This window comes from Procambarus clarkii, chromosome 37 (genome assembly GCF_040958095.1).
Source record: "Procambarus clarkii isolate CNS0578487 chromosome 37, FALCON_Pclarkii_2.0, whole genome shotgun sequence".
Classification (NCBI taxonomy): domain Eukaryota; kingdom Metazoa; phylum Arthropoda; class Malacostraca; order Decapoda; family Cambaridae; genus Procambarus; species Procambarus clarkii.
The window spans coordinates 9,985,133-10,006,836 of record NC_091186.1 but is presented as its reverse complement, the minus strand read 5'-3'; the positions used below and the strand labels follow the sequence as shown (position 1 = coordinate 10,006,836).

Below are 21,704 nucleotides of genomic sequence, written 5' to 3'. Positions count from 1 at the left end.
ACTGTGGCGTATGTGGTCCAACAGCTGACAGCTCCAGCTGATAATGGCGTGAGATCGCAGCTCGATAACCCGGGAAGATACCAGAGATAAGGGCACTCAGAGAAGCCGCCGGCCACGCCTATTCTCAGGCACAGCAAGAGGAGGAAGACAGTGACTCCGGGTCAATATGGCTTCGCAGTGGAATGTCTACGAGAGCTTCCAAGCTCTCCTGCAGGTGTGTGTATGAGGCCATGGGACCCGGGCAAGCTGGGTCTACAGTCACTATGATGAGTTTATTGAATTTATTGCATTTTTATCTACAAAAACAGACAAAAAAGGTGTCTAATGGCAAGCCGATAACGTTACACACGTCGTATATTATATTATTAAGCTATGCCCGGAAGGCTTTGCCTATTAGTGACTTTTTTAAAATATGTAACTTTATGTAACGACTAAGTTGTTGTTTGGTTACTACAGTACAGTATTATTTTCTGTATATTTTTTGTAAATAAAAAGTATTATTAATGTTATTGTGTCTTCTATAATAACACATTTGGTTTGGAATGTAGGCTAATTTAGAATATTTTTGGTTAGGGTATACTTACCTGTTTGACTTTAGCTTGCATATTATATACTATAAACTTAAATTATATACTGTGTATGCATCAAAATTTTCATAGAGATATATACATAGACATTCACACACTTACACATTATGTAGATGAACAAATTACAGTGAAATTACACAATTTAGCTATGAAGTTTTTCTATATAGATGTGGTGCGATGAAGAGAAATAGTAATATATGGTGCAGTTTGAACAAGAAACAATATTTAATGCAAACTTTGATATCTGTCTAATAATACCAAATGTCAGGTGTAATGGACTACAAACCAATGTGACAACTTCAAGCTCAACAAGCCACAATATAGGACAGCCAACGGAATATGATTTTGTCACACACACATAGTAATAAACCCATGGAGTCTTCTCCCCACTGAAGCCAGAAAGGGCAAAACAGAACAGCGGTTCAAATTTCAGCCAAATAAAATCGTCAGGAATAATGTGGGAACCGTTGACAAGTTTAAACAAGTTAAACAGGCTTCCTATTACTGTCTTATGATACTAGACAATGGACTGGAGATGATGACCCTTGATTAAATTGAGACGTCTTGCTGATCATGGCCTATGTTGCCTAGGGCCGCACAGGAATTTCCCTGGGAAAACAAAAATTACCCTCACTCCCTGTTTCCTTTCTACTCGCTCGGCATGTGTGTCCACCATCTTCCAGACCTTCTCCTTCAAACTCAATGATGCACACTTCACTTGTGCAAGATGGCACAATCCTGCCATCGCCAGTTGTTTAACATTCCCAAACCATCTCTCTCTAACATTTTCATGTCTAACACACTTGACTCTCCTAACAAATGCTTCAAGATTAATTTTTATTGTTTTAATTCTTGATTTTTAAATGTACATTCCACACCATTGTCTGGCAGCTGTGTATAATTGTCTGCAGCAGCACCACTTCTTCATGCAGGCCTCTGGCGGACCCTGATGGTTCTTTTTTTGGTTCGCACGTATTTGTTTGCCAGAGTGTCGGTGCCTAGTCAGATCTTTAATGTTGGTGTATGGTTTGTGAATTTTCATCTTATGGTGATGAAAATTGGCCAGAACAATATAAAATCACTGAAAGTAACACAAATTATAATACAATTTTCTTCATTCCAGTCAGCCATTTCAAATTTGTTGTTTTGTCAATCATGTTTTATGGCAGTCCCAGTTTGCCATTTATAATTATTATATGATTCCTTTATATTTTTACTGTCAGTTATACTAATTAGCAGAGCCTTTCATTCATCTGCTGTTGTTTATCCCCATTGCTAGATAATTGTATGTGTGATTCACTTAGACTTGTGATAGTAGTAGAGCAATAAGTAAAGTGTGTGTGTGTACTGCATGACAGGCTGGGCCATACCACCTGGCACTGGAGGGCGTCCTGGTCATGTGCATCATCTGGCTCTTCACCGCCAAGAAGCAGCCCTCCAAGCTCATCAGGCTCACCAAGAAGGTAAGCGTCTCTCCATCATTAATGATGGCCCAGTAGTCTCCATGGCAGTCTAGGGTACAAGCCACACTTTAATTCAGCCTAACCTAAGCCACTACCTCAGCATTATACCTCAGTAACCTAAGCCAGTACCTCAGAATTATACCTCAGTAACCTAAGCCACTACCTCAGCATTATACCTCAGTAACCTAAGCCACTACCGCAGTAATGCTCAGCATTACTTAAGCCCTTTTTTATGAATCTGGTTCTAGGTCATAGTGTTAATTATCAGTAATTATCTTTTATATGATTAAAATTAAATGTTTAATTACTTATTCACTTTAAGTATGAGTTATAGATACTGGATTTCTTGTGTATTTGAGACATTTTTATCATTGAAGGAAATGTAATGTAAATTACACTCTGAACATCATTAAATTTGCAGACAACGCAAAGATTTATGGTAAAGTGGGAAATGATAATGATATTGAAGCCTTACAAAGAGATATACATGAATGCCACAAATGGCCAGAAAACGCAAATGTTTTTTATATTTACAAATGCAAGATCTTGCATGTGGGGCATGCAAGTTGTGGCACCCATGCCACAATTACCAAATTAATATCATTACATTACAGCAGATTAATGAAGAAAAGGATCTTTGAGTCAAAATCCTCCACTCATTAAAAGTTGCACAACAGGTGGGTGCAGCCGTCAGAAAAGCTAACCAAACTCTTTGGGTAATCAAGCATACTTTTGACTATAAGGAAAAGAAGGTATTGGTTCAACTGTGTAAATCTTTGGTGCCCGCCCCCCCATTTGGATTTCTGCATCCAAGAATGGAGACCTCATTTCCAGAAAGACACAACTGCTCTGGAGAAGGTGCAACACCGGGCAACAAAAGTCATTCCAGAGCTAAGTCATCTCCCGTATCAGGAACGGTTGAAGGCCGCAGGGCTATCAACACTGCAAACAGGGCATGAGAGGATGGGTCTCACTGAAACTTAAAATACTGAACAAGTTAGAGGATGTTAATCCGGATATTTTCTTCAAAAGGTCACATGTAACACAAACAAGGAGCAATGGAGCTCAACAAGCCACAATGTGGGACTGTGAACAGGGAAAGTTTATCACCCACAGGGTTATAAAGCCATGGAACTGCCTACCCACCGAAGCCTTAACTGCCAAAACTGTGTTGAGCTTTAAAATATACCTAAAAAAGATCAAGGCAAATGGAGGGACCTTTGACTGACTTCCTGTCCTCGTCAAGACCACTAGGGTTAGTAGCCCTCAGGTAAACCCTTGCGTGACCCCAATTACATTTGTGATCCATCCCATATAAGTGGTTCTAAACCAGGTGTGTAGTTTTTAGTGTGTATTGTTATACGAATTTGTTGGTTATGTCACTCATTAATAGTTTTCAATGATGACTCAGGAAGAAGAGGAGCTGATAGCAGAATGGATTCCTGAACCGCTGGTGCCAAACCCACCCAAGGATGACCACCCGTCACTCCACACCCGCACAGTCTACGGCAAGGTATTAGCGTACTACATTGGATTTTATCTTAGGGGAGATGGGGGATAGCCAAATAGTTCTGCTTAAGGTGGTGTTTTCATATTTTGTCATAACCTGATTTTTGCATATGCAGTATTGTATTTGTGTCTTTCACATGTGAGGTACTGTATTTTGTATTGTTTAATGCTATAAAACAAAATTATAATGTGTTGGAGAAAATACAATAGAAAAGAACTGGAAAAGTTTAAAATTTACCCAAAATGATGAAAGCTTTAAATGAATGTTATTTACCTTAGCCTGGACACTACTTGGATCTGGGATCTGGACAGAAACTGCTCAACTTGGGCACTCACAATTACCTCAACCTGGGTGAGCGGCCCGAGGTAGAAGCTGCTGCCCTGGAGTGCCTGCACAAGTATGGGGTTGGGTCGTGTGGTCCTCGTGGCTTCTATGGCACTACAGGTGATCATCTCATTGTGCAGTTCATTCTCTTTAAACCTCAAAATGCTCTCAATAGTTTGTGCCTATCCCCTGATACACATGAAATCTTCAAAGAAAGCTTATTACAAATGTTTTAAAAAGGTTATTAGAAAAAGAAAATTTCTAAAAATACTCTGTATCATGGTTTAGCTGTTTTGTAGTTGTGTTTTTTTTTATGTAGTATGTGACAAGTTATTGGGTGGGATGTCAAAGTAATTACTCTTTCTATTTTGGACCTTCTTTCTGGGTGGGTGGGGGGGAGCCCTGTCAGCTCCCTGGAGCTATCCTGGCTAATATGATTTACTAGACCCTGGTATCAATGTACAAGGAGTTCTAGGCCTACCACTGACCATGAGCCTGAACTTGGCTCATGTTCTTGGTTTTCTTGGAACTTTTCTTGGAACTTGGTTTTCTTGGGGGAGCCAACGGGGCTTCCCCAAGAAAACCAGCGTTGAATGTAATGAAACGCCATTTTCTGGATGAAGCTTGGAGGCTCCCCAACAACCCTCCCTCCCTCCGGTCAGCGTTTTTTTGCGTGTTTTGACATCCAGCCTCAGAACTGACAAGTGGATAGCCGGCATGGGGGTCTGGGGCTCCCCCTTCCAGCGCCCGGGGAGGGGAGGGGTTGGGCAGACAGCTGCACAGTGACGTGGTGACGTCTTGCTCGTTTGCTCATTTTCACTTGGAGAGTTCTGTCTGCTAGTTTGGTTTTCAGTAGCAATATTTTAACATAAATAGGGGTTTGTTTCGGGGCGCTTACCTTTCTGGGTTCCTGACCCAGTCGATGGCAGACAGAATGCTCCCAACCACATGGGGCTTTCTATAGGACGTTGCTCCTCATGTCTCTTTGAGGGGGGTCAAGTTCTGGCTCGTGGTCCCTGGTTGGCAAGAACTCCATACACATTGAAGCTAGGGGTCTAATCATCCCCCTATAGCTCCGGGGAGCCTCCGGTTCCCACCTAGAAAAGGGCGTTTCATTATATTCAAAGCTTTTTTTTTTCACTTTATTTGTCTGCTTTTTCTATGGTTATACATGATACATTTTGATGTTGTTAGTTGTTTTAATGTTTTGTGTACATAATGTGAAACATACATATACAGTATATATATACACAGATATACAGTTTGTGAATCACTATAACCCATGCCAGATACAGTGGTAAGGTACCTCAGCTTACGAATTTAATCCGTTCACAGAGACGGTTCTGGGCCAAAAATTTGTAAACTGAAGCGAATTTTCCCATAAGAAATAATGGAAATTGAATTAATCCATTCCTGACTTCCCAAAAAATTAACTTTAAAGTAAATTTTATACCTAATTTGCCCAAATCTTCAGTACTAAAATATGTACAAGTTATTATTTACCTTTACTGATAACTCTTGTTGGCGTATGCAAGACGGTGAGGAGGTACTCACCTATTTGCACTCGCCTATTTGTGCTTGCGGGGGTTAAGTTCTGGCTCTTTGGTTCCACCTCTCGACTGTCGATCAACTGGACCTAGATTCAGGAAGCTCTGTGTATTTCTTCGTAAGTGGGTTTGCCACGAAGGTTCCTAAGTGCGCCCTAAGAAGATGCTTAGGTGCGATTCAATAAGGTATACTTAGGAAGAAAATTGTTGGTTCACCTGCGTGCCGATAGAGGTCACTACTGTGTTTCGTTTGGCCAATCAGAGAGCAGCAACATTCTTCATATTGAAGATTTAGCGTTGGCTTATCGGAGCTCTACTGCCTCCTATTTATGTCGAATTTTCTTATAAAATTAGTATATTTCGAAGTAAAATAATGTTTTTTCAACTTCTACAGCCAGCACCGACATTGTAGTAAACAAATATGTTACATTTGTTGTTTACCTACGTAATTCTAAGAGATACTGTGTAGCTGTCCTTGTTGCTCGGAAGATGCGCTGACAATTATTGTATATATTTACTGAATTTACCCAAGGGCCACTAACTATCTAGTGACCTCGAAGAGGACAGAAAGCCGGCGGCTTGTTAAAGGGCCCGCCAATTGTCTTAATGATATTTTTTAGCTGGAATTTGGCATTTACGGCTTCAGCGGGTAGGCCGTTCCATGGGTTTATAGCCCTCTTGGTGGAAAAAAAAACATCTGTTTTCAGTTCTTCTTGAGAGAACATACTCTCCAACACTATATCTGTGATTGTCCTGTTATCAGTGACTTCATACCAAATGGTATGAGGTATTTTGAGCTCTGTAATTACTTCATACACTCAGGAATATTGGAAGATATTCTTGTGCTGCACCCAGATTTTGCCAGTGGAGGCTAATAGATCAGCATTAAGTATTTTGTTCTCTTCTAATTCCATGTATGACTGGCCTTCCTGTGAGGTGAGGATGTTGGGTGAGCTTGTAGCTGGTTTTTGATCTACACTGTGTGGTCCTTTACACAGAATAGGGAAGCAGCACATTGCTGTGTATACCTAAACATGTTTAAAAATACATTGTTTGAGAGGAGTTTTGTAGAAACTGGTAAGAGTAATTATAATATAATGTTTCCATGATTCAGTGCTTACCTCTTGTAAAAATTGCTTAGAGTTGTTTAGTCAGAGTTGATTTGTTTTTTGTATTGAGGCTGGTATTTTCTAAATTGATTCCATATACAGTATGTCTAATCATCCTGTGAGATGGGAGTATTAGATAAACTTATAGCTAGTTTTTTATCTACACTGTGTAATATTCCATATAGAATAGGGTAGCAGCACATTGCTGTGTATACCTAATCTTCTTAAAAAAAAAATCAGTAATAAAGATTTTAATTTATAGTTTGTATTATTACAAATACAGTACTGTATTATCCTTATTAAATCATGTTGACCATGGATCATTAAGATCTCATGTTGATATGTAATACAAGTCATATTTCTTTTGAACTGCTAATCCATGGTAATCATTCATTAAATTGTGCATTATGTCTCAATTTTTCACTTCCTTGGATATACTGTACAGTACAAAAAGATAGGATAAAAATAAACCAGTAATATTTCTTTCATTATATTTTTCATTTAAATAACTGCATCAATATTTTTACAGCTGACAGGATTTGTTTTCCCATACAGGTGCATTATTTGTTAAAAAAAAAATTGGTTTATTGTTACACACAATGGTGCTACATAGCCTTCCCAGCTTGGTGCCTTCTTTTAATACTTACTGATTAAAAGATAAATAATAAATACATTTTATTCAGGAAAAGTACATACAGTTGATTTACAAACATAATGTTGGATTTATAGACAGAGCTAGTACATAAAATACCTAAAGCCACTAATACTCATAGCATTTCGGGCAAGGTGTGGGGGGAAAAAAACACAGACTAAAACTTAATAGTAATCGGGATTAGGTATAAATTGTGTTGAAAGAAGGAATAAAAAATACAAAAAGGGGGTTAACATAGCATAAATCAGCAATTGCACATGTTGGTGAACAGCGTTGTTTAAAAAATAGCAGGACATGGGTTGACATTTAGGAGGTAAGTTAGGCTACATGGAGTTAATTAGGCAGTACTTGGTTTAACTCTTAAACTGGTTGAGAGAGGTACAGCCTTTGACATGATTTGGGAGGTCATTCCACATTCTGGGTCCCTTGATTTGTAGAGCACTTCTAGTTTGGTTACACACAGCCAAATTGAGTAACAGGAAGAGGTCTTGGACACAAATTTGTTCCATGCTAAATGTAGAGGAATCAGCTGAGTATTCCTCAAATAAAATAAGTTGCCTCAGCTTATAAGGTAAATAAAATAAGCATTTCTCAAATAAGTAGCTGCCTCACCTCACTGCCTTACTGCAACATAGCCTTCCCGGCATGGTGCCTTCTTTTGATAATTACTTGTTCCACACCCAGATTGTATAACAGGAAGAGGTCTTGGACCCCTACTTCCCTCTCTCTTTTTTAATAATCTATATACAGTAGTCATAATTATAGCTTTAAGTATTCAATGAATAAAGTTTTTGACATTTTTACCCTTTTCCTTACCTAACATCATTTGTGCAGCATATTTTTATTTTATGTCTCACCCAGATTTAATTTCAAAATAAAACCAAACTAAATAAATTAGAAATGGGTATGTATAGTTAAGGTACACCCTTACTACTAGGTGAACAGGGGCATTTGGTGATAGTAAATGATCCCATCAGGCAGGGCTCATCACCTTCTCTCATATTTCATGTTCACCAGTGTTTATTTACTTAATAACTACTGGTATAATATCTTGCTATTATAAAACTAATTCTACTATCATCAAACACATATTTACTTCAAGTTTCAAGCAGAGAATGCATATATAACTAACACGAAGGACTCCTCTCCACTAGATTCACCAGCTATAATATTTTGGTCATGTTCCAATATCATAAATCGATCCCAGTGTTATGTAGTAGAGAAAAAATGACTTAGATCCAGTTTACGTAAAGCTACGAGTGGTCGAAACCACACTTAGATCCCGGAATGAACTTACGAATGTTTTTCCACTTAGGGTAGTTAATTGAATACGGACGTAGCCGCCACGAAGGCGCTAAGACGGAAAACGCTCTTAGCTAAGAGGAAAAACCTTCGTAAGTACCTTCCTGAATCCGGCCCCTGGTGTACAGGTTCCTGAGCCTACTGGGCTCTATCATATCTACACTTGAAACTGTGTATGAAGTCTGCCTCCAAATCCACTTCCTAATGTATTACATTTGTCAACCACTCTGACACTAAAAAAGTTATTTCTAATATCTCTGTGGCTCATTTGGGCACTCAATTTCCACCTGTGTCCCCTAGTACAGGTGCCTCTTGGGTTAAATAGCATGCCCTTATCTACCCTATCAATTCCTTTGAGAATCTTGTATGTGGTAAATTCAAATTCATAGTTTTGGTTCAGCATATTTTGCCAATAACTTGTAACACTGTCACCACTAAATTGGCACATTTATATTTTTAATCCAGTTTTCATTATGTAGCCAATATTTTAAACGCATTTCGACTATGTAAAAAAAAAAAAAAAAAAAGTTTCTTGTACCTGCACTACCACTGACACCATTACCACATTATGATCACAATCAATAAAATTCACAATGACACTATTTTTCATCAGATTTGGTAATATGGTGCAGCTAATTGTCTCCACTTAACAACGCAGTTCTCTCCACCTTGACCACCAACATCAAATTTTGCATCCTGAACACTCATTACTAGAAAGTATGTGATTGAATCCTCACTGCTAGCATCATCATTACGAAGCATTGCTATGGCATTTATATAAGAATCAGATCGTATAGCACCAAATGTACTCCAACTGGCAACTCGAGGAATGAGTGTTGTTAGCTCAGTTTCGTGTCAAGTCACCCCACACAATTTCTCAATCCATTACACCCGGAAATCACAATTGCGTGATGCATCAAATGAACAAATCCACAAGGGCCGAAAGGCAGCGTCTGGGATGCTCTCGGACGTAGGTTCTAATCCACGTCACGGCCCTTGTGGATTTGTTCATTCTCAATCCATCTTTCCTTACTGTTATTGAAGCTTATTTCATTTACTGATGGTTAATATTCAGGAATCAATAAAACTCCCACAATAACAATATTTTCATCAGTTTGGTTGCTTGCGAGATCAAATTTGCTGGCTTAGCATGCACACATTTCTGCCACAACCTTTGTAATGCAATAGTCGCATTGCTAGATTATAATCATCACTCCATTTTCTTGACTGTACTTGGAGAGTAACCAGTGTACTTGCCCTACTCTTATTTTTTAAGCAGCTGTTTTATGACCTGTAAATCAATTTAATTGAATGAATTTCTTCACAGAGGTTCACCTGAGGTTGGAGGATAGGCTGGCAGATTTCTTCAACTGTGAGAAAGCTGTACTATATTCCTACGGGTTCTCCACCAGTGCCTCTGCTATCCCAGCCTACGCCAAAAGTGGAGACATTATCTACGCGTAGGTGTCAGAGCCTCCCAGTCCTCGATTTTAAATGTCGCTGGGCTCTTCATATATTGTGTATACAGTAGTGGTGTTTGGTTTTTAAAATGTCATTACATACCTCTATACTGTATTTTATGGTGTATTTGACAAAGGCATTTTGTGGGGAAAAAAACAATTTTAGTACATTTTGTTATGCATTTATTGAAAGGGATTAACAAGTGGTTTTGTAGAGGAAAACATAAGATATTGTGCATGTAAATACAATATATATTTGGTTGATAGTGGATAAAAAACATGCATCCTGTATATAATAATAATTCATTGTGTCGGGGAACAGGAAGCCAGAGTGTATTCATACACGTTTGGCTTTTTATCGAGGTCCCTCACCCAAGGTGGAATTACTGACCCCGCCCAGGATGCAACCCCAGAACAAGCTGATTAACTCCGAGTACCTACTTACTGCTAGGTGACCCGGGGCATTAGGTGAGAGGAAATGTGCCCAACCATTTCTGTCCCGCCTGGGATAAGAACCCAGAATTTTCACTTGTGGGTCGAGAACGAATCCGACTGTACTACCAAGACCCTATATGCTGACAGATAAGGTATATTAATTACAGTAGTGGGACTAATGGTCCTCTTTCTCGTATATTATTTTGCTCCTCCCAGAGTTTAATTGATCATCATTGCACCTGATCAGTCAACAGCTAGGCGAGGAATATCTGACAGTAATGCTATAGGACCTAAAATGCTGAACCCGATCATATGAGCTGCTTAGCAGTCACTGAACAATGATTAATCCAACCTGAATGACATATTCAAGAGTCTGTTAGGAAGTCCAGAGTAGCAGAGGCCTAGAGAGGTCATGAAAGTACAGCAGTGATAAGCTTTTGATAGTCCTACAGCTAATCATTGAAGCTCCAGCTTGACGAACATCCAGGGAAGGGAATTTTCTAACCGACAGAAAAATGAGTGCAGTAATTAGAGGTAATATATGGGGTTGGAGAAATGTCACCAAGAGCTCCTTTTAGCAACAGAATATTTCAATATATAGCCGTAGGACATTTCAGTATAGCATGTTTGTCATTGTATCAGCAATCCAGTACCTCTCTTATCAATGTGACCAGGGATGAAATGGTCAACTTTGCCCTCCAGCGCGGACTGCAAGCCAGCAGGAGTCGTATTGTCTATTTCCGGCACAACGATGTGGCTCACTTGGAGGAACTTCTCCAAGAACAAGTTCGCCTTGACAAAAAGGTACGATATATTAATTTTATACCTAGTGGGCCAGCAGAGGCTTAGGGACCATACAGGTCCCTTACATATCCCTGCAGAAAAAAAAAGTATATATACTGTACTGTATAGAGCATTTGTGTCCTTCCTGCTCAGTTTGCTATTTAATAAAATAAATCTTAAAATAGAACTTAAAATTTAGAACTTTAATGAACATAGCCTCTAGTATTTTATTTTCCGTGCTATTAGACACAATTGTTGCCATGGGAAATTTCATGTTTGTCCCATGCATAGGACTAAACATTCAAGGTTGGCTGAAATTTTGCCATGGCACACCAGTGATCTTTTCAGATTTCCCAGTCAAATCAAACTGGGGTAAAGACGACAGGATAAAATAATCTTGCTTGAAATGACCTTCAAAATCTTCATTCATCTAATGAGTATAACACTCTTATGCACTACTCTTGGTTATGAGTATAGATGACTTGAACCTCCTGTTGGTCATTCAAGGCTGGATGACATTGTCCTGCATCTTTCTTGCCTCGATATGACCCTTCGGGGAAGATCGAAAAGGTGCCCGGTGTGCTCCGGTACGGTGTTGACCTGTGTGAACTGTACCTTGTCTGTGGCAAGAGTTGCAACTTGCCTAAATTATCAGTCAAGTGCCCTCTTCAGAAAGGCACTTTTAATCTTCATTCAAAGCCTTATTTATTGATCTACTACAGGACCCAAAGAAAGCCAACGCAACACGCAAATTCATGGTAATTGAAGCCATTTACATGAACTCTGGCAAGATGTGCCCTCTGCCAGATTTAGTGAAGCTACGACAGAAGTACCAGCTGCGTCTCTATATCGACGAGTCTATTACGTTTGGTACTTTAGGGCCCAATTGTCGAGGAATCACTGACTACTACAATATACCAGTGAGTTTGTATTGCAATTAAGAGTTCAATATCTTGCAGTGACTTTTGGGGCAAGTGTAAATATCTGTATGTATTCCCTTCAAGGATACCTTATAAAGTAGTTTTCACTTGGAGAAAATGGCAACTTTGCAGTGCCTGTGGTATAGTTAGAAAACACTTTTGCAGTCAGTTAATGTAATCAAATCTGGACCTTCAAACTAATTCCATTACACAACAGATCAAATGTGGCAAACAGATCTTCTCTTCAAAATTTTGGATTTGTTGAAAAAAATTGGGTTTTCAGAGGGGGGCGGGGATGAAATCCAAATTGTTATGTAGAGTAATAATTTGTTCTCATTTTTTTGCTAGTCTTACTGCTTTAAATGTACTGTAATAAATATTGAAAATAATATATTTCTGGGGAAGCCCTTTGTGCGCTCCCTGAAGCTATCTCACTGAGGTGGCTACCAACTACTGGGTCACATCAGCCATGGAGTTCTGTTTTGCTGACCAAGGACCAGGCCAGAACCTAGGCCCTCCCCCCCCTCCCCCTCATAGAGGGGCAGAGAACAGGCAATACTCTGTCATCCCACAAGGAAAGCATCCACATAATCAGTGAATTAATACAGACCACGGCTGGGTTCAAAACAACCCGTCCTCTTACAAATTATGTCGCGTTTTGCTTGTATGCGTTATGGCCAAAAAAGGCCGTAATATGAAAATGAAAAAAAAATTTAAATAAATTTTGGATTTTTTTTCCAAAACAGCAAGTTAAGGGTTCTCAGGTAGGTTAGGAGGGCAAGAAGTTCTTCTAATGTTTCTAAATGTCATGAAAACGATTATTTGAAAGTTTTCTCTCCTTACCTAACAGCCTAAGCCAGATGACGCAAAACAGAAAACGGGACAGTACATCACTTTCGTGAGCTGATTTCATTTGAAATTACGTCAGTTTTTAGCCTGAATGCGCATACGAGTGAAAAGCAACGTAATTTGTAAGAGACTGGTTGTTCAAAGAAACTGAAGCATCCAAACTGCCAAAAAAATCCCCCAAACACTGTAAACAAATGATTGAATCTCTCGAAATTAATGAATCGCAAGCTTATTAACACTGCCTCCCCAGCCAGTAGGAGAGGTGCTGGAGCTCCAGGTCTTTCCAAGTCCACTAAGCCAGTTCTGTTATTGATGCAAACATAATTAGTTGTCCTCTGTAGGGTTCCCAGGTCATCAACAAGGTCCTGCTGCTTCTAAGCTAGTGCCAGCCATCCTTAGACCTTGTCCTACAGGTCTACAGGTAAATGTAGACCTTGTCCAACATTTGCTTGGTCTACAGCCAACTACAGCCATCCTTAGACCTTGTCCTACAGGTCTAAAGTAAATGTAGACCTTGTCCTACATTTGCTTGCTGTTGTTCCATGTTTTAGTTACTTTCATGAGGATGTTTTCTGTGTGGTTTGTGTTGTGTGGACCTGGCTACTGTGGTTCTTGGAGCTTCATGTGCTTAGGGCTACCCTCCCTGCGTGTTACCTAGTGCTGCCCCTGCACTAACAGTGTATTTTGCTCTTTGGTGTGTTTGGGAGTTTGCTCTTTCTAGGCTGGACCATTGGGGTGGGGTCCTTACCTTGGGTGTGTCACGGGTCTTTTGCCCCCTCTGTCTAGACCAGTTGAGGCCCACCTGAAGCACTGCCATCTGTTGGTGTTGAGTGGGCGTCACCACCAACAGCTGCTTGTCAGCTGCTTGAGCAGCTGTGAGCCTCAACTTTGCCCTCCTTGTTTGTTCCTTGGGCAGGGTTTGGTTTCGGAGACTGTTTTGGTTTCTCTGGAGCCAGCTGTTCCTCTGCGGGTGTGGACTCGGCAAGCCCCTCGCTTGCTGCTGCATCACCAGCGTCCTCTTTGAGTTTTTCAGGGTTCAGTTCCCTGGTGCCTTCTTTCCCCCTCCACCTCACTTGATATGTTCACAGATGCTTTTAATCTTTGTTGGGGCTTTGTGACCAGTGCTCACGAAGCTGGTCAGGGGACCATGGTTCCCTCGGCTTCGTTGCGCTCACAGTACTGTGCAGGAGATTGCAACTGTATGGCATGCACTGTGAAGGGTCCAGGTCCCTCCAGGCTCCATAATGTAGCTCCATTCACTCTGTCTCCCTGTAGTTCATTGTCTCAACCGGGGAAGGGGAGGGTTCTCTTTGGTCCCTATCGCTTTGGAGCTTGACTCTACATGTAGTTCACCTTCTTATTTCTCTGGGTTTGGCTCTCCATGCCATTCTCATCCAGAGTGTGTTCATCATCCTAGTCACCGGTCTTTCTCGACACTGAATCCCTCCTTTGACTTTGCCAGAGGTTCGGGCACCCAGACATAGACCTCTTTTATCCGCTTGGTCACAGTGCCCTCTTGACCGGCACTGTTCCCCAACTGTGAGGCTCTTGTTATAGATGCTCTTCAGCTGGACTGGTTGAGGTGGGTAATTCTGTACCTCTTCCCCTCGTTCCAGCTCTTGCTCTGGTTTCTGGCAAAATTGGAGTCCTACAGGGAAAGGGTGATCCTTCTGGCTTCCTGGTTGCCAGCCCAGCCTAAGTTTCAGGCACTACTTATTCAGTGTTTTCTTAAGGCTTTTGTTTGGTCTCCCTCTCCTCGAATTGTCATGTGGGTGAGATTCTTGCTTTCCTTCACTGCCAGGGTGTTTTTTTTTCTTTGGCCTTGGGGTTTGTTTTGTTCATCTGCAGGTGGCTCCTTTTTTTCTCATGAAGAATGGGTTGATTGGCTTCTGTAAAGGTCCGTTGGTGTTTGATGCTTGGTTGGTTCAGCCGAGAGTGCATCTTTTTTCTTTGTCTGGTGGCTGCTCTTTGCCACAACCTTCGTGCCCCTGGTCCTGCTTTGGTGGACTCATTGTTGGTTGATCCAGTTTCTCTAGTTCCCTGTTCCAGGGCTTGTGTTTCTCAGGTCGTCCACAGTGTTATTAACTCTGGCCAACCTGCAGTCTACCCTCATGCCCGTGCTGTTCATACATTTACCTCTCTTGGCTGTACTTGCCCATATGTCTTGGCCTGATTCTCAGGCACACGGTCTTGATGGTCAAGCAGGGTCCTGGTGGCGAGTTCCCTTCTTTTCCTTCTCTGCGGGTAGGTAGCTTCATGGAGCCAAAAGAGGCTTCCACCAGAAAACCAGTGTTGAATATAATGAAATGTCAATGTCTGGGTGAACCCTGGTGACTTTCACACCCTTTTTGCCTCATGGAGTCAGGGGGCAGTCTATCATCATAGAGCTGAGGGTGGAGCAGCCAGCTGACCTGGTCTACCTCCCTTTTCCCCCCAAACGAGGGGGAGAGGTGGGGCGAATGAGCTTCTGCTAGTATAATGAATTTTCAATTGTTTACATTGTTGGGGGAGTTCTTTGTCAATTTTGAAGTGTTGTTCTTCCTTATATCCAGGAATGGTTAATTTTGTTTTGCTGACTTTGTGGGTGCTTCCCCAGTAGTGGTGGCCATGATTAAAATTCACTGACAATTTTATTATAGTGCCACTGCTCTCTGTGCCACTTTAGAGGAGGCCAGGTTCTGCCTTGTGGTCCCTGGTAGGCTTAAAAGAACCCTATGACTGATGGCACCTAGTAGTTTTGCACTATCAGCATTGTAGCTTTAGGGAGCCACTTGGGCTCATCCAGAAATTGGCTTTTCATTTCATTCAATGCTGCCTTTTTATTTAAAAATTCAGTACATGTGGTGATTAATGGGAGTGTTGTTTCTATATATTAGCAATAAAACTCAATGTTGTACATACTGTATGTAAATGTAAACATAAATTATATGCAACTTATTTGTAAATACTGTATAAATTACATGGAGAAAGACATTTACCTTTCCATTAGTGTGTAAATAAGCGAGTGCAAAAGTCATGCCACACTATACGACAGTACTGTACATGTATACAGAAACATGGCTCATTCCACATTAATGTTGATTTGTTTTTTCTTGTGCAAAATCTGATTAGATGAAGGAAGTTGACATGATCATGGCTACATTGGAAACATCAGCAGCCAGTTCAGGCGGGTTCTGCGTGGGAACAGAATTTGTTATCGAGCACCAGCGTTTGTCTGGTCTTGGCTATTGCTTCTCGGCATCCCTACCCCCCATGATGGCTGCTGCTTCTATTAAGGTGAGCCTTCGTTGCATTTTGTGATGGTGGATCGGCATCATGTAATGGGGAACCTAGGTAATCCGGAATTATTTTTTTCCGCATTTGATAAGCTAGACTGGCTTTTCTCAACGGGCTCCCCAGAACCCCAAGATCACTAGGGGTTAAACAAGAGATGGTGATAATTCTAATCATATGCAAATGAATTTTGGAGTCATTTTTGTGTTGCTCGTTTAACCCGTATGTATCAAGAGCGAGACAGAAATCAGCACTCTTTAGTTGACAGTGTCAACAACCATGTCTGTTTATCTTATGTATGATCTGGAATTATTTCAAGGGTACAAAGGTTGAGAAACACTTAGCTGTATATAGTACAGCCATATGGGCTTAGCACTTTATTTTGATAATTACTTGCATCATACACATCTTGGTGTATGATGGTGCATAGCATCACAGTGACACTATATATAATCAGTGATGAACTACTGTCATGGCGATGCTCTATTGTCATTGTGATTATATGGTGATACTATACTGTCACTTTGATGCTTTACTGTCACTTTGACACTGTACTGTACTGTAAAGGTGACACTATACTGCCATGGTTATACAAGAACATTACTTAACTTTAAAATTCACCAGGAAAAAATCCTTGTGACAAAGGGATGGACATGATGAGCCTCTAGCTTCATGTCCCTGTTGAGGCCACTAGAGATGGTGGCCCTCAGGTAAATTCAGGTCAAATCACTTGATAAGTGACTGTGTACCATAATACATTTCATCTTCAATCCTTTATTTAGTGCACAAGAAGTTGCTATTGATAAGGGAAAATTTTAAATGTCATTTTTGTTTGTAATATGTTGACCAATCCGGCAGGTGCTGGACATCCTTGAAGCCGAGGGCCCAGATATGGTGGTGGAGCTGCATGACAAGTGCCGGCAGATGCAGGACGCACTTTCCAAGCTTCACGCCAAGGTGAGTGCCATGGCCCGATGCGTCTATTGACGTGCATGATTGCTCTTTAGCTTAAGTAGATTTCTGAACACTAGGGACCCGACACCTCGTGTGTATCATTTGTTTACGTTAGAAAAAAAAAGTTTGGCCAGAGTTTGACACAAAACAAACCTTGATCATTGAGAGGGAAGAATATATAAAAATGCCAAGATGAAAGAGAGAGACTATCTACGTAGGTAATGTTTTTGCCTAATCAAGCTCTTGATAGCTGAAATGTTGTCTACTTTTTGATAATGTTTTGGCTGTTTCAGAGCTGTATCAGGCAAAACCTTATTTACAAATAATTTTCACTCATGTTGATGGCACACACTAAATCAGTGGTTCTCATCCTTTTTGAACTCGCAGCCCTATTTTCTAATATTCCTTGCCACACATTGAACATAATATGTTCAATTGCATCCTCTCATCAGTGTTTTCTGGAAGGCTAAACTAGACTGACCCAGTGGGCAGTCCCAACCAGTTGGAAACCAGCGTTCTAAATCAATGTCAGCAATTTGAACTCCCAACTAAAAGGACAGAAGACTGCAAATATCACATGGTTCCCATTGTTGGAGGTAGGAAGCCTATTAGGTTTATTAAGGTCTCCCAAGGTCATTGACTGACCATCCCCAGGATGCAACCGACACCAGTTGACAAACTCCCAGGTACTTATTTGCTGTTAGGTGAACAGAGGCATCAGGTGTAAGGAAAAGTGCCAAAATATCTCGTTCGGCATGGGAATCAAACCCGAGCTCTTATTTCTGTCCTGCTTGGGGACAGTGTATACAGTACTGTTTTCAGTGTGTCTATGATGAGTTCAAGTTGTGGTGTGCGTAGTCAAAGTATCACATGGATGCTGAGTTGGGTCACTGTGGCGGTAACATGGTCAAGTTCACATGTTATTGTGGGACAGAACAAAAAATCTTTTTGTAATGTAATTATGAATAAGATAGATACTGTTTGTGTATTTAATGTTGTTTCCTGTTGTGATTTTGCATCTGGTAGCTGGCCAAGCCACACTGCAACAATTGGCACGCTTTTTAATTATTACAATCTAAAACATTAACTGATACAAACCCTATGGCTGTGAGAAATTGCATATTATTAATTTAGAGATTTATACTTTTATGTTGGGATTTCAGATTGAAGTTAGCGGCGAGGATATTAGTCCAGTGAAGCATCTGAGATTGGTGGAGACTTCCGCTAATAGAGAAACAGATGATGCCATTCTGCGAAAGATTGTGGACAAGGTATGTAATGTATAAAAAAAATTGTGTAGAAGATTAGCCGAATTTTTGTGGTGAGGGTGTATGATGCATCATCAAAACTTTTCATTGTCCAGTCATTGCACCCCCAATACTTGCTAAACCACTCTGTTCAAATACTGTACCAAGATATACCAGCCCAGGAATAGCTATTTTTATAACAATCAAATCATACTTAATTTTTCAGATGTTTTTAATTGTTTCATAGTTACATAATGAAGGCATAGCCTCCTGGCTAGTCACTTATATCACATAATTCTCTATATATCCCTACAAGCAATCTCCATGTATTTAACTGCCTTTATCCACACATATCTTCATTATTACTCTTCAGAGTACGTATGTCTGTTTCCATATTTTATCTCTGAGCGTCATCTTCCCAGGCGGAAAGTTACGGTGTGGCTCTAACCTTGGCGTCATACTTATGGGAGAAAGAAGCAAATCCTCCGCCACCCTCAATTCGTATCACAGTGAACAAAGATTTGACGAGAGAGGAGATGCAGAAAGCTAGTGAGGCCATACGGAGAGCTGTGACCGACGTGTTGGAGTAACTGTCATGTCACGTGAGCTATTTAATGTTGGAGCCCATAACTACTTTTCAAATTTAAAGCTATATAGTTAAAATTTTCAAGTTCAGTTTTGCTGGAAACATAAATTTAACTTGCTTTTAAGAAGTAACATAAATTTGACTTGCTTTTAAGAAGTAACATAAATTTGACTTGCTTTTAAGAAGTAACATAAATTTAACTTGCTTTTAAGAAGTATTTCAATGCCATTACATACAAGAGATGGAAGTGGACAAATGAGGGTTATCATTACCTGTACGCAGTCGGAAGCATAATCACTGATGAAATAAGGCTATGATATTTGTCAGTATTTGTGTATCTATTTTGGCCCTATGTGCTGATAAGTAGAAAAGTTGAAGCACTCTGTTCTCTGGATCAGTGCTCCAAATAAAAGCAACAGAGCCTAGGGGGAGCAATAGAATAAGAAAACTGGCACATGTTTAACATGTATATTTAACAGTCAATGTTCCAACCTGCTAGAACTATTTAGCCACATTGTCGCTAATAACCCCCAAGTTTACATTTTGCACGTGTTCTTGAACACTTTTGAGTTAAACTGTAATAACATTTCTAGTTGACATGGTGGTGTTTCATTCTATGGGTGTATGTCTTGCCACAATTGAATCTCACGATACTACACCCAGCATTCTAGATTTGTGCTTAACAAGACCTGCTTAAATGAGGACTGTAGAGGAATGTACTTCATTACAGTAACCTGTAAAGCTGGGGTCTCCAAACTTTTTACTGCAAGATTCATACCACATAATTTACACATTTTTGTGGGCCAAAGAAAAAATTGATTACTAATCGGTCAATTGCTTGACTGCACGGTTGATAAAAACTATGGGAAATAATTAATTTTATTATTTATATATCAATTTCAAGTTGCTGCAAGCCGGATAAAATCTTGTGGTAGGGCGGATATGGCCTGCAGGCTGGAGTTGGAGACCCCTGCTGTAGAGTACTTTTTCAGGAGCAAATAAATATTTCATATTACTATCTAATAAACCTATTATACCTCAGTGTTATAGCTGTCTGTTATATATATATATATATTTAAAGAGAAGATTAATAATTTAAATTACTATATCAATTATTTGTTTGTCAATGTTTGATATTGCTAGTATTGAATGGTTTAACCTTTGTTGATGTGCTACATTGTAAGCAGGAACTGTCATAATAACGTGGCTGGAACAAATAATCTGACTCTCATATCTGAAATGAAACAAAAAGTTACAATGTTTTGGGCCATCGTGGACCCTCATCAAGTCATGACCAACTTGATATCAAGTTGTTACATAATATGAATGATAACATTTTGGTTTATCTTGGACTCTTATTAAATTCACTTCTTGATAAGGGTCCAGGACGGACTGTGAAATATTGCCACCTTAATTGTACACATGTGGGAGCCGGTCGGCCGAGCGGACAGCACGCTGGACTTGTGATCCTGTGGTCCTGGGTTTGATCCCAGGCGCCAGCAAGAAACAATAGGCAGAGTTTCTGTCACCCTATGCCCCTGTTACCTAGCAGTAAAATAGGTACCTGGGTGTTGGTCAGCTGTCACGGGCTGCTTCCTGGGGGTGGAGGCCTGGTCGAGGACCGGGCCGCGGGGACACTAAATAGCCCCGAAATCATCTCAAGATAACCCTCAAGATATGTGGCTTGGATTAACTGTATTGTAATCTTAACTGTACATTTAGGACACTGCTAATTATCATAATTATCAAGTCTGGTTGGCTTCATGAAGTCATTTTAGAACTATGACCTAATGCAGATAATTTTCTGCTCCCATTTAGTGTCTGTATTATTAATATATATATATTTGTTTATTAGATGAAAGGAAGACATGTAACATGTGTGTACTGTTCAAGAGCTGAAAGTGCAGCTATCTTGTCTGTTTTAGTGGGGTGTAATACAAGGAATGTCTTAAGGCTGGAAAGCCCATTGATTATTAGGAATTGCAGTATTTGTACCTCATTCCATAAATAAAATTTGTTCACAATATTTGATAATTTTCTTCTTTGCAGCTCATGTTACCATTCTAAATAGAGAGTGAAAAGATTGTGGGCTTCGTATAGGCACACGTAATATACAATGCTATTACTATATCCATTAGTGTTGCACCATCTCTCGCTGTCCATCCTGGTGGTTGTGCCGTCTTCTTCTCAGCAGTGTGCAACTGCTTGTACTATCTTTCCATTTTCTAGCAGTCAAACATTAATTCAGGTGAGCAGCACTTCAAAATACTATATATTGTGCCAGATAGGACACATGTTTTTGCTCCACCATCAACTGAATTTACTTTGTATTTATATACACAAATCATATGTTTTCCCTACAAAACCATTTTGAAAATCACTTTAAAAAAATGCATAATGAAACATACTTAAATTGCATTTTCTGAAGAAGCTCTCCCATAGCACCCCTGAAGCTATCTTGCTGAGAATGCTCCAGATTAATGGGTTACGCGAGTCGCAGGAGTTTTGTTTGGCCTACCAGGAACAAGAGCCAGATCTTTGCCCCTTTACAGAAGGCACAGGGAGCAAGTGACCGTTTGCCACCCTACCACGAAAGTATCCAGAATATCAAGGAAGCGATGAGTCAAAATAACGTGGGTGAAGTATGTTGAGTATGCACAATCGACTTGAGAATGGTCCAGGACGGACCGAAACGTCGTCGTC

At 40.2% G+C, this 21,704-nt stretch overlaps 1 protein-coding gene across 1 annotated transcript; it reads left to right on the top strand.

Annotated features, from left to right (window-relative positions):
• The first annotated feature begins 17 nt into the window (after positions 1 to 17).
• Positions 18 to 21,027, top strand: LOC138372025 (serine palmitoyltransferase 1-like). The gene is made up of 11 exons (XM_069337093.1): positions 18 to 214; positions 1,946 to 2,050; positions 3,462 to 3,563; positions 3,839 to 4,004; positions 9,822 to 9,954; positions 11,064 to 11,193; positions 11,895 to 12,092; positions 16,053 to 16,217; positions 17,073 to 17,171; positions 18,332 to 18,439; positions 18,838 to 21,027. The coding sequence occupies exons 1-11, from the start codon at positions 167 to 169 to the stop codon at positions 19,003 to 19,005; spliced, it is 1,422 nt and encodes a 473-aa protein (XP_069193194.1). The 5' UTR covers positions 18 to 166; the 3' UTR covers positions 19,006 to 21,027.
• Positions 21,028 to 21,704: the final 677 nt, after the last annotated feature.

Bases quoted from the DNA above. Each gene is read 5' to 3' on its own strand.
- LOC138372025 (XM_069337093.1), top strand. From the start codon at position 167: ATGGCTTCGCAGTGGAATGTCTACGAGAGCTTCCAAGCTCTCCTGCAG. The intron at 215-1,945 runs GTGTGTGTATGA...ACTGCATGACAG, and splicing joins GCTTCCAAGCTCTCCTGCAG to GCTGGGCCATACCACCTGGC. The intron at 16,218-17,072 runs GTGAGCCTTCGT...CCAATCCGGCAG, and splicing joins TGGCTGCTGCTTCTATTAAG to GTGCTGGACATCCTTGAAGC.